At 46.5% G+C, this 13,723-nt stretch overlaps 1 protein-coding gene across 1 annotated transcript in view; it reads left to right on the forward strand.

Moving 5' to 3' along the window:
• The window catches only part of LOC112102766 (retinoic acid-induced protein 2), a 65,315-nt gene extending 60,215 nt beyond the window's left edge, over positions 1–5,100 (forward strand). Inside the window, exon 2 of the mRNA XM_024194200.2 lies at positions 2,422–5,100. Coding sequence (XP_024049968.1) covers positions 2,528–4,198 — 1,671 coding nt within the window. The 5' untranslated portion in view covers positions 2,422–2,527 and the 3' untranslated portion in view covers positions 4,199–5,100. The remainder of the gene's footprint in view (positions 1–2,421) is intronic.
• The last annotated feature ends 8,623 nt before the right edge of the window (positions 5,101–13,723 follow it).

Here is a 13,723-nt window from a genome sequence, read left to right on the forward strand (position 1 = left end):
TAATCATGATACACTTTGCACAGATTCCCGTTTTGTTGGACTTTCCTGTTTACATGTTTTGAAGCACTTTACCCACTGTTAATATTTTAAATCTTCCTGTTTTGTTGTAAATAAATGTTTACATGTTTTAAAGCACTTTACCTATTGTTAATATTTGAAATATGCCAGTTATGTTATAAATAAATGTTTAGATATTTAAAACACTTACTGCTTGATCCTTCCCCTGAATCTGTGTCTGGGATAACGGCTGGGGAGGGTTGGTAGGGGATCTCTGTGAGGGTGATGAAGAGCTCCTGGCTGTCGGGCAAATCAGCGCTGTCGACTGCCTCGTCCTCCTCATCTCCTTCCTCCTCTTCCCCGTCCGCTGAGGAACCGGCCGCGGACAATATCCCATCCTCAGAGTCCACGGTCAGGGGTGGGGTGGTGGTGGCGGCCGCACCTAGGATGGAATGCAGTGCCTCGTAGAAACGGGATGTGTGGGGCTGGGATCCGGAGCGTCCGTTTGCCTCTTTGGTCTTCTGGTAGCCTTGTCTCAGCTCCTTGATTTTCACGCGGCACTGCGTTGCATCCCGGCTGTATCCTCTCTCTGCCATGGCTTTAGAGATCTTCTCATAGGTCTTTGCATTCCGTCTTTTGGAGCGCAGCTCGGAAAGCACGGTCTCATCTCCCCACACAGCGATGAGATCCAAGACTTCCCGATCAGTCCATGCTGGGGCCCTCTTTCTAGTCTGAGATTGCATGGCCATCTCTGCTGGAGAGCTCTGCATCGTTGCCACTGCTGCTGAGCTCGCCACGGTGTCAAAACAGAAACTGCGATTCAAACTGCCCAGACAGGAAAAGGAATTCAAATTTTCCCGGGGTGTGGCTGGTCAGAGCATCCGAGCTCGGACTGCTGTCCAGAGCGTCAACAGAGTGGTGCACTGTGGGATAGCTCCCGGAGCTATTACCGTCGAATTCCATCCACACCTAGCCTAATTCGACATGGCCATGTCGAATTTAGCGCTACTCCTCTCGTTGGGGAGGTTTACAGAAATCGATTTAAAGAGAGCTCTATGTCGAACTAAATAGCTTCGTGGTGTGGACGGGTGCAGGGTTAATTCGATATAACGGCGCTAAATTCGACATAAAAGCCTAGTGTAGACCAGGCCTAAGATGTCAAATTGTGGAGTTACATTTCATGTCATTTTATCTCAGTAAGAAACAGGACTGAAACAAATAAGGGGGGAAACCTCCTGAACTGTTAAGCCTAACAAAAGCATGAACATTCATGCAGATATAACTTTAGGCAGTAAAATTCAGGTCAGCGTAAGTGGAAATGTAAATTTGGGGTGCTCTTCTACTTCCCCATGGTAACAGAGTTAAATATAGACAAGTTTCCATGGAAGTTATTATCACAGGATGGAACACTTTAGGAGCATCACCTTCTTGTTTTCTTCTGTACTACTGTATCAAGAGATCCTAAAGAGAAGTTTTTCAGATGGTAGCTTCCACGGGGGAGAGAGCATTCAGTGAGTTCACTGCCTATATGGGAGAGAAAATCTTTTTAAGAAATATGCTAAAATTTCTCTAGGCTCATAAAGGGAAAAGATCGCCACACTTCTTAACATTTGTTTAGTTAAGATGAGGGATTAGCTTGTTAAAATAAATTTAAAGTTGCTTTGATTTTTATTCTTTGCAGCTTATTAATAAGTTTTCTGGTTCATTTTACTGTCATCTAGCTCTAGAGCAGGAGGTGAGGGCTGGGTTTAGGTTTCTTTTTTTTAGTGGGAAGAAACTGCCAAACTACACAGTCTTGTGTTTGTGTTGCTGAGCTACTGATTGCTCTTCGTTGTGCTGTTTACTGCAGTTTTTGAACGTGCTATGTAGTCTATCCGTGGATCGTCTGATTTATTTTAGGATCTTCAAAGACAAGAAAAGGATGATTAATTTAGGCTGAGTGGGGAGCCTATCTACGGAGAGCCTTCACAACCTCACAATGGAACGTTTCTTACGTTTATTTTTAGGAAAGTTTGTTTTTACACTTTTTATTGAGTTTAAACAGTGCAGTGTTTCTTGACCGTGCCATACCCTGTCATTTCATGAAGCTTTGTTTAAAAATTTAAAATGTACTGCCTCAGTTCTTTTTTTATGCTATGTACTGGAACTTTTTTCTTTGACTGCAGTTAGTTCTTTAGGCCTTTAAATTATCTCTGTTTATAGCTAAATATAAGTTCCCCAGAACTCTTCATATAACACTCACAGATGTATGTACTGTATGTATATACAGTATGTATGTATAGAGTGTACAGTATAATGGAGCAGTTACCCTGAAGTGTGGAAACATTTTATAGCTTTTATGTGATAGGCTTTTTAAAGGCAGTTGCAAATATTATTTTAAGAATGAGATTTATGCAGTGCCTAAAGTATGTTTCTGTTCTGCAGGCCAAGCTATGTTGGTGCAGATGCTTTTGGCAGCCCTGACCCAATGCGGATCCTGGTGACAGCAATGTAAATGTGAATTTCTGCAAAGTCTCAGAAGTCCTGTAAAATGGAGGAACTGTACAAGGACACACAAAATCTGCCCATGGATGTTACCAACTCTCCTTCCACGATAGCTAACAATAAGCTAGAAAATGGGGTCGCTCAGCTGATAACTGCTGAAGCCTGGAATATCAACTCCACAGACTTGATGAAGAAAGCACTTTCACCACTTGTGACTGTCCCAGCCCCTTCGATCCTTACCCCACCAGCAGAATCGCAAAGTGGGGTAGCTCTGAAAGTAGCAGCCACAGTGCTCCAGCCAATTTGTTTAGGGGATAGCCCAGTGGTTCTTCCAATACACCTGCAAGTAGCCGGGAGCACCACCCCGCAGATTGCGCCTAATAACAACACTCCATATGTTATGACGACTCAAGGTCCAGTTCCACTACCTGTCCTCTTGGAGCAACATGTGTTTCAACATTTAAATTCTCCATTGGTGTTACCTCAGGGTGCTCCCTGCTCCACAAATCCCATTCACAGCAATCTTTTCCAGGGTTCTTCTGTCCCGGTTGGACAGCCCCAGTTACTGGATCAGAAACCATCCAACCAGACCCAGGAGCCCATCTTACCCCCAGTGTTTCAGACACCAGGATTTGCTGCAGTTCTTCAGGATTTGTTTCCTCCACAGGGCACCTTAGGTTCATCACCCTGTCAGCCACCCCCAGATTACTCCTCTGTTCCACCCCAGGCCTTCAGTTCCCCTCTATCTCCACTAGTACCCCCAGCCACCCTCCTAGTGCCATATCCTGTGATTGTCCCCTTGCCAGTCCCAGTCCCCATCCCTATCCCCATCCCCATCCCTGTGCCTCACGGCGCTGAATCCAAGGTCAACCCAGACTACCCCAAGCCACCATTGTTCACCTTGTATTCCTGCAAAGGCACCCAGACCCCTCTGGAGAAAGAAGAATCCAAACCCTTTGATTTCATCCACCACAGGGAATTTTCCCAGCTGAATCGTCACACAGTCATCAAGATGAACAATGAGAACGAGGCCCTGGATCTTTCCATGAAAACGATGCCCTTGCTAAAGGCAGGTGAGGTCAGTTCTCAGCTCTCCCCTGAAGATGGTGCTTTAGATTTGTCAATTGCTTCCTACAGGAAGACAGGCAGTGCTGGGGTCCATGCTGAGGCAACTAATGCAATTTGCTCTGGATCTATGATGGACAGTGCTGCTCACTCCATGATGGATAAACTCTCCAGTGCAACTGTCCCCTTTGCCCCTCCGAAACCTCACGAAGCCTCAGCCAAGGTTGACAGCAGAATGACTGGTAGCAATTCGGCCGAGTTCCTGAGACAGCAGCAAAAGTGGCTGGTGGATCAGACCAGCAGAGCAGCCTGTGAGCCCAAGGCTGGGAATAATATTGAGATTGTGAGCACTTCGCAGACTGCCAAAGTAATAGTCTCTGTCAAAGATGCTGTGCCCACGATTTTCTGTGGCAAGATTAAAGGCCTCTCGGGAGTATCCACCAAAAACTTCTCCTTCAAAAGGGACATGCCCCAGGACTCTGTTCTGCAGTGTTACGATGTGAAGAACCAGCCAGAGCCTAGGGATAATGCAGAAGCTCTTAGGAAACCAATCAAAAACAGGAGTGTAAAGTTAAAGAAAATGAACTCCCAGGAGATACACATTCTTCCAATCAAAAAGCAACGGCTCGCTGCCTTCTTTCCAAGAAAGTAAATGATGGGTTTTTAGACTTTTAAGATATAATTATTATTATGAAAAATAAAAAAGATGCACTTGGCTTAAAATGCATTTAAAACTTTAAACTATCTTTGTAAGTTATTTTGGGGAAAGCGGGAGAGGATTGGATGTAAATTTCCTGTAAAGCTGAGGGAGGGGAGTTCTTTTGTTTGTTTGTTTTTTGTTATTGATTTTTGACTTTTCATGAAAAAGTAAATAAAAAGCAACCTATTTTTCAAGCGGATTGCACATTTTTGCAGCTTTAATGGAATAATGGATGGAGTCAGAGGGGTAAGAGCTATTTTCACTGCCATAAAGTGCTTTGATGATGTAATTCTTAGTAATGGGTACAATGGAAACTTCAAAATAAATGTTTGTATGTGGTAATTGGTTGTGGTTATTTTGTCATTTATGAATTATCGGGGAAGATTTGGCAAAAGTCTGTAAACTGTAAAGCACTACAAGTTTATCTTTGTTATAGCCCTGAAATATTAAGGTGACCAGGCTAAGAAAAATTATATTGCCCCATAGCACCATTAGAGAGCACCTCTGAACAGCCACTAATGATGTGTTTCAACTATCTTCAATAAAAATGACAGAACAAGATCACTGTTATACTCTGGCATGAGCCCAATGCACAGAAAATACTAGTTTTATGATTAGAAATAAATATAGATCCGTTTTTAAACACAAAGTAAACACTAATGATGATTTTAATGAAATCTAAAAGTCAGGGGAATTTGGTTGCCACTGGGTGAGGAAAAGTCACATAATTTTTCCCAGCCTGAATATAGATATATGGAAAAGTTGTTCGTTGTAAGTTTGACCATGTCTTGATGGCTGAAATCAATGCACATGAAAGAGTAGAACAATGTAACTTTACAACATTACAGTGTAAAAGCCAGCCACGTGAATGGAGAAATGTGAATGTAAACTTAAAATAAAAATCTGCTAGGTGACAGTTGCGCTTGTATGTGAAAATGGGCTGGAGATGTATTATTGCATGTCTGCTTCTAAATGTACACCTCTTGCAGTTAAAATATATCCAGCTGTTAGAGTGAACCCGAGCGCAGGAAAGTTTTCTGATGGATGTCATAGTTTGAGTGCGAGGCCCCCTTGCAGTTTAGAATGTTCTTGTTTGGCTGTTCATAGCATGTGCTGCCACAACAGCACTGGCTCCGTTGAAATAAACATGAGATTGTAAACAAGCGAGCAGGGGTCTGTATCAGGTTTACTGGTCCTTACTCTGCAGGGTTGCAGCCAGCCTCTCGACTGCCAGTCTGCTCAGTCATTCTGCAATTTCTTGCATTAATTCCTGAGCACTGAGGCAAAGACTTTCAAAAGTTAGGCACCATTTTAAGGCACTGGCCTTTCTCCCCACCTCCCATCCCCAAATATTGAGCACGCAAAAGGACAGTGCCTAAAGATGACTTTAGGAAAATCTTGGACCAACCATGTTCTGGTTAAAAATAATATAGATGTTGCATTTTCATTAGTAAGGTAAGAAATCCTTTTTGCCTCTAATACCTTTTCCCTTTTCCTTGGCTAGAGTATTGCTGCTGTTGGTGCTTTATCTTCAATGCTATTTTGCTTTCTGTGGGGACCAGGAGCTTCAACATTCAGGACATGTTAGTGCAATATGTATGCTTGTTTTGTAATCAGTATCTTCTTTTTTTTAAGCTAGCCTTTTACTTTTTCTAAGGCTGGCTAAACGAAGTGTACAAAATAGTTTGAAGGATCAGCCACTCAGTTAATGTTTATTGATTCTCTTTTATTGTCTATCTGCAAATACTTTGCTTTCTTCCCCTTGGATACAGTTTTCATTAAATAAGAGAGGTGGATCTTGTGATTTTTGCAGTGTGCAGAAATAGGAGTTATGTTGTGTGGTATGAATGCTCTTTCCAATTGCTGCTTGCCCCTCTTCGTGTTTTAGGTTGGACATTTTCAAACTGCCAAGATCTTCTGAAAATTTAGCTCATTCCAACTGGGAGATTTTTAAAGAGGAAAGTCACAAAATCAGCTCCTGAAACATTTAGTTCTCAAATAATGCAAAGAAAAATAATCGGTGGGAAGAAACATGTATCAGATCAGTGGTACTTTCATATAGACCACGTGACCCTTGTTAAATACTGTCCTTGATTTCAAGTGAGCGAGTCCTAGCCATCAAGTTCCACCTCTTCACTCCAGTACTTCCTCTTAGCTATTGTGTTAGCAGTGCTGATCCTCTTTGCAGCCTGTTTAAAGAGGACTATGGTAACATGAACTACATTGGTTCACTTACATTGGTTTCCAGCTGGCTTATAGCAATGTAGCTTAATTCACTCTCAGTGGTTGTACACACAGGAAGTTTGGTCACCAAATTAAGCTAAATCAGTTTAAGCCAGTTGTAGATCATTGTGTGTGTCCATACAGAATTTTGACTAAATCAGTTTAAAACCAATTTTAGTTAAACTGGTGCAATTTATGTGTGTAGAAAAAGCTGTAATAGCATAGGATGTCTGCCAGGAATGATTTAAAAATCTAAACAGCTGAAATGTGACAACCACATCTGATATTAAATGAAAGACATTTTTCAAAATCCCTTTTAAAATATACCTTTTGCTTATCTGCAGCCCTCAGGAAAATGGCCTGTTTTCAAGTCTATGATTGGTTTTTTTTTTTAAATTAACAGATTGCCCTGAGTTAATCACTGATGTACCTGCTGTTACATTTGCTTACAGACCAGCAGGAGCAGCTCAACTGGATCACTTGCAAGTGGGCCGACAGTGGAGGAGTTCCCATGTTAAACTGCCTTGCCCTCAATGTTATTTTTTAAGCTACAGCCTCAGGTGGTGATGTTTGGAAGAGCATCTGACCCAACAGTAAGGGTTATTGCAGGCCACTTTATCCTCTCATAATCTGTCTGGTTTTAATCTGCGAAGGATACCATATTAAATACAAAAGGAGAGATGCTCCTTTCATACTTGCATTATTTTGAGCAAACTACACTATATTACAGGATCTTTCTATTCACTCCTCCTACCAGAAGTGTTCCAAAGCACGAGTAAAAGCGATACACATCGTACTCCTGGGGGAATTCTGCCCCCCCAAATTAAAAATTCTGTGCACAATATTTTAAAATTCTGCATATTTTATATTGTGTTATTTTGACAAATAATCATTCCAGTTTCAATTATTTTGGTAATTTCTTTCAAAATACCTGTCAACAAATATGTCAACAATACAAACAGCAGCGAAAAGGAGAGAGAGTTAAAGAAAACCCTACAATAACCTAGGTGAGGGGGCTGTGTGGGGCCCCCCAGAGCCCAGAAAACCCATATCTCTAAGTCGCCCAGAGACGAGCCATGGGGCAGCCCCCCGCCCCCCCCCCCCCCCCCCCCCCCCCGGGGGGCCCCCCCCCTCCCCCCCCCCCCCCCCGAGCCTTTACTCCACCCAGCTTCTTTACTGTCCCGCCAGGGGACGTGGTGTGGTGCGGCCCTGCCCTTCCTCATGCTTTGCCAGAGTTGTCTGGGTCTCCCAGGCCCTCGCCTGTCCCCGGGAGAATGAGGATCAAAGAGAGTGCAGCCTCCTGCCCCGGCAGTCTGGGCACTCCGCTCACTGCAAACTGGGCTCTGCAGAGTCCAGTGGCCCCTCGCGGTGGCCAGAAAATCTGCGGGGCAAACAGGGAATTCTGCAAAATTCTGCATTGCGCAGTGACGCAGAATTCCCCCAGGAATAAGATTGTTAGCATGGGGAAGAGGCAGCCACAAAACAAGGCACTTAATTATTCACACCCCCACCACGCCTCTTTAGTAGCAATTACAGTGTTGGTATATTGGCCCATTAATTATTGAGAGAGCTGCATTTTAAATACATCTAAAACTTTTGCATGGAACCAGGAAGCAGAGCTGTAGTGCTGATTTATGGGGAGTTCCATTTCTGGTAGCCGTTAATGGAGACATTAGTGCCTTTGTGAAGTTGGAATGAAAGTCATTCCATCAGCATGGCAAGAGAAGGTGGTTTTCTGAGATGCCTGTCTGCGTCCTATTTAAGCTCTTAGAAGGTATCAGCATGTGTTCCTCACTCTCCTTTGGAGCCTGTGTGCATTTCTGGACATTTTTCCTTCCTCATTTTTCATCTTCTTGCCTTTTAATTCCTCTCTTCAAATTTTCGAGTAGATACCATCACTCAGGGAAGGCCGTAGGTTAGGGCTTGCCTGCACAGAGAAATTAGTGTGGCTTAAGTTAGGGTGTGAATGGAAAGCACATTACCTACTCCATACTAAATCGCCATGTGGCCATTCTCACTCTGCACTGAGTGCCTTTGTGTGCTTTAGCTGAATACACTTTGGAAGTGTAGGCTCCAAAGGCACACACAGTGCAGAGTAACCGTGTCCACACAGCCCTTTAGTATGGAGTAGCTAGCTATGCCAGCCTTTTTCCCAGACGAACCCTTAGTGGTAAAGCATGTATTAGGGCCTGAAAAAATTGGGGGTTGGGCTCTGTTGCTAGCTTCAACAGTTGGGGTCTGGCACTGAGCCTGCTTTGGCCCACTGAGTCTTAGCCTGAAGCAGTCATTTTGACTACATTCCCCAAAGAGAGCTGCCTTGGAGATTCATTAATTGGATAGGGAGTCTTCGAGGTAACTTCTACCCAAACTGTTAAGTGGCCAGTAGATCAAGGCTAGGCTCCTATATTCAGGCAATGGTGCAATGTGTTCATGCCTCCTTTTGCTGGGTAGTAAATGTGCTACGCACGAGCTTCAGCTTCCAGATGATGTTCATATTCATTCCATGGTAGAGTAAGTGAGGTGGCCTAATCAGGAGTTAACACTCAAGTGGATGATGAGTGGATGGCAAGGTCTTAACTGCAGAAAAAACAACTGTATTTTCCTGGGCAAAGGAAGTACGAAGCATTCCTTGCCAGGTATGTGGTGTGGAATCCACCATGACCGTGCGGATACTGTAAAAGTGTCATGGTGGCCTTGAAATCTATGAATCTATGTGCAGAATGGTACAGAGCTATTTGACTGACTTACGCTTGCAGCCAGACCAGCTGATCCCTATTAGCTTCAACCCAGCATCTAAAAAGGGTTGTGATGCACTTCTGTGACTAAAGCTAACTAGGCACAGGGACAGGAAGCCTTCAGGGAGCACCTTAGAGACAGCCAACTGCAAATGGGAAGTTAGTTAAGTTAACATAGGAGACCAAAGGTAGGGCATAAGGTTAGGCCTGAGTCAGTGTGTGCATGCTGTTACAAGCAGAGTGGAATGCAACATTCCAGTAAGTTCTTCAAATGTCTCCCTTCTCGCTCAGCAAAATCACAGCCGTCCTCCCACAGAAGAGTGATCCAGGTGGTTGGCGTTATCACAACACGTTTAGCATAACATTTTGGCGCTGACTCATACGGTCAAGTTTGTTTTCTCACACAGCACATGTTACACTCTGCTCCCTGCAGGAGAACTGCTTGGCTGTTGTTTGAAGTGAAGGATAAGAGGAGTATTCCAGCCGTGGCCTCGCTCCCTCCGTACGGTGGGGGGAAAGCTGTTCACTCATCTCTTCTTATTCCACTTGCAGCTATACCACTACCACCTACTGTCAGGTACATAAGTTAGGGCAGGGCCAGGCCAGCTGTGGAACTCCTTACCAGAAGAGATCAGATGGGACTATGCCAGCTGTGAAATCAGACGCTCTTACCAGAATAGGTCCAACATAGCCCAACCTGGGTCTGGGGGAGAGCTGCAGGTGGAGTATGTGGAACTGTTTAAATGACCACACTGGTCACGTTAGTACTTAGTAGGGTAAGGCCTGCCAGAGGGGTGTCACTCTGATCTGGTATTGAACCAGTGCTAGGCATTCAAAAGCTCTGGGTCCTCTGCTTGTACCATTTCTCTGAGGAGCTGTAAATCCAAAGAGTTTACAATCTACATGAGCCAAGTATAGAACATGAAGACAGCGGGGGAAGGTGTGATAAGAAATGAGGGTTCTGTTCTGTTTGTATTTCATTGGTCCTACTGGAGTGATTTACCCTTAAGTGCGAGCGAGATGGGAGTAGAGCAGTAGCCCGAGGAACGGGCTGTCTTCCCAGGATTAGTGAGCAATGTGAAAAAGGCACAAAGCAGGATCAGGAAGAGGCCAATGGGAGCATTGAGGTGTGACGAGTTGGGCCAGATTAACTTTCTGTGGGCCTGGTGCCAAACATATTTGTGGGCCCCCATGGGACAAGGTGCAGGGGGGCGGGATGGTCAGTCTCCAGAGTGAAGGGCAGGCTGGGGGCAATGAGGCGCAGCGCGGCGGGAGCAGCCCTGCTCAGCAGGAGGGCACTGTTTACAAACCTGCAACTGCCAGATGCACACTGGCCTGCCCAGCCCTGTGGTGCCAGCATGCCCCTTCCCCTTGAGCAGGCCCACACTGCTCCTGTGCCCCACCCTTATGCCCAGTGCCCCCTCGCCCAGAGATCTCCACCACAGATCTCTATGCCCAGCCCCCACCCCCACCACAACTGCACAGCACCCTGCACACCACACCGCTCGCCCAGCACCCCCCGCCCATAGACCTCCCCACTGCCCACCATCTTCCCCACAGTCCCACCATCACAGCTGCACAGCACCCCATAGTCCTGAGGAGATTCTGCACCAAAAAATTAAAAATTCTGCAAATTTTATTTGTCAATAAATAAACGTGGAGGCTCCAACATGGCAGTGGGGTGCACAGGCCACTGGTTGCATGGAGGTGGGAGCTGACCCTGCAGCCTCTCCCCACCCCACCCTGGGACAGGGACTTGGCAGTGAGGCTGCACCCGACCTTGACACAGTGCAAGGGCCAGGCCTGCCCCAGAAACACCCTGGGGCCCTGCCCCCCTGTGCCAGGCACACCAGGTGTGGGTGAGCAGACTTAGCCCGGCAGCAGGATCCAAGTGCAGAGGGACTTAGTGTGGGGGGATCCAGGTGGGGGTAAGCGAGTTCTCTGTGGGGCAATCTGGGTGTGGGTGGCTCAGTGGGAGATCTGGATGCAGAAGCTCATTGGGAGGTTCCAGGTGCAGGGGCAATGGGACTCTGCAGGGGATCCAGGTGAAGGTGTTTGGGGCTCAGCAGCGGGGGTCTAGTGCAGGGGAGGTGGTGTTCATTTGGGTGGGGGTCCAGGTGCAGGTGGTTGGGGCTCAGTGGGGAGGGTGTCGGGGGGGCTCATCGGGGTGGTACAGATGCAGGGGAGGTGGGGCTTGTCAGGGTGAGGGTTCGATGGGCCTGCTTAACAGGGGAGCCCCAGCTTCTGCCAAGGGGATGCCGCATGCTGGACTCCAGCTTCCCTCCTGCCCCCGCTTCCCCCATTTCCTTCTCTTCCCATCCCACCCAATTCCTTCCCCCCCTGTCCCCACTTCCCCACCCCAGGCCCCTTCCCCACCACTCCATCTCCTCCTCATCCCACCCCCTTCCTGCCCCCGCTTCCCCCATCCCCTTCTCTTCCCCATCCCATGCCCCTTCCCCACTGCCCCATCTCCTCCCCACCCCACCCCACCAACTTCCTCCCCCCCACTTCATCCTCCCTGTCCCCGCTTCCCCCATCCCCATCACTCCATCTCCTCCTCATCCCATCCCCTTCCTTCCCCCATCACCCCATCTCCTTCCCATGCCCCTTCCCCACCGCTCCATCTCCTCCCCAGGCTCAGGGGGCAGGGGAGAAATCGCCCCCCCAGCACGAGCTGCGGAGTGGAGCAGGTTGGGTCTGGGTCACTCCACTTCCTGCCGCCCGGGGATTGCAGGGTGGGCCCGACCTCTGCTGCAGTCCCCCAGGACGTGTAGCTCAGGGGAGAGGACTTGGGGGGGAATGAGGACAGGGAGGGCGGGACTGGGGCAGACCAGGGGTGGGGGCAGCATTCCTGGTCGGCTCAGCCAGCCGGGGGATTGGGCTGGCCGGGGCCCCTTCTGACTCTGGGTCCGGCCCCATGGTAAATCCGGTACTGGACAAGTGGACAGAGCATAGGGAGTGATGTGGAGAGCAACAGGAAAGGGGAGATGCAGACAGGGACAGACCCTGAACCATGACGACGAGGAGTTTGAACTTTAATAGAGAGAGGGAACCAGTGAAGGGACTTAGATGGTGTGACATGGTCCACGCAGGGGAGGAGAAAGAAACCTTAAGCACCTTGGGAACTGTAGTTGCTACAGGGTTAGGAGGATCTAAATTTTGGACGTAAGCACCTAAACCCTTTTGCAGATCCAGCCGTTGGTGAAGAGGCAAATGTGGTAGGTTAAGTGAGGATGTCATTAAACAAGGACAGTAACTCCAGAGGGGAGAGAGGAATTGATAAGACATAGAAGGTTAGGAAAGGAAGGGGGTCTATTTGCCAAATCTAGATGCTTTAGCTAGAGAGAGGCTTGGAGACCCAGAAGGGACAGCAGGTCAAAAGAGGACAAAAATCAGGGTGTCGGGAGTAGAGGACCTATGGGGAAAAGCAGGGGGTGATGAGCTCCTGCCAGATCTTGTCAATCCAATGCATTCTATTGAAGGGAGCAAGATTCAGGGCAGAGAAAGAGGAATGAACAGAGCAGGATTGCTTGGCCAGGAACAGAGGACAAACATAATGGAAGAAGTTGGCACCCAGTGTAGCCAAAAAACAACATACATGCCAAGAAGTCTAAAGGGGTGTAGCCTCATATCATGTATCTTCATGTTAGCTACTTCTCCTGGTGCACTAAGACCCCTTTTGCCCTGTGGACATGCCCTTTATTAAGTCTGTGCAAGTTACACTCCTTCACCACTTACACCCATTTTCTGCTCATCTTCCTCTACACTGACAAAAGTTACACCCCATTGTACGTCCTGGTAGAATTTGGCCTGCTGGGATTTTCTAAGTGTTAACACAAAATCCAAGCTCACTAAGCACCGGGCACTGTAAACTGACTGACTGTTCTGTGGCAATGCTGAAATTCCATTTTTGTGCTAGAGAAGTTAGCACTAGCTCAGTAGCAGGTGGCGGCTTAAGGACAAACAGTGACTCTAATGCCATCAAGTAGTCTTGCTAACAGTCTACCTGGTAATCTCAGAAAATGAGTCACAACAAAGCAATAGTATGGTAGTGTCTTCTGGAAAAAAACAGGTATCACTTAGCACTCTGGTGGCAGATATTTTAGTTTTTCCTGGTGCTCAAGGTTTATTTAAAATATGCAGAAATCTTTAACCAAATGCCTTTGTTTCAGGTGTCTAGAATCAGTTACTGCCATCTCAAATCCACCAGCTTGGCACATTTACCTTGATAAGGAAAACAGTATAATATATAAGTGCAACATACTATTTTCATTCATTAATTTTAAACCTTAAGCAGTGTTTTCTACATTTCTCCTTGAGAACCACCGTATGTACTTGGTAAGCATGAAGTTTTAAATTCAAACTATTTTTGAGTTGTCCATCTGCACACACAAAATAAGCTGCTCTCTTTTTTCAGTTTCTGAAATCCACAATTTTGTCATGCAAGATTAACTCGGAAAAGCTGAATGGATTTTCTTCAGATTTTATGCACACAGAAATATGTCTGACATGAGAAATT

This window comes from Terrapene carolina, unplaced genomic scaffold (genome assembly GCF_002925995.2).
Source record: "Terrapene carolina triunguis isolate 2854851 unplaced genomic scaffold, T_m_triunguis-2.0 Scaffold22, whole genome shotgun sequence".
Lineage (NCBI taxonomy): Eukaryota > Metazoa > Chordata > Testudines > Emydidae > Terrapene > Terrapene triunguis.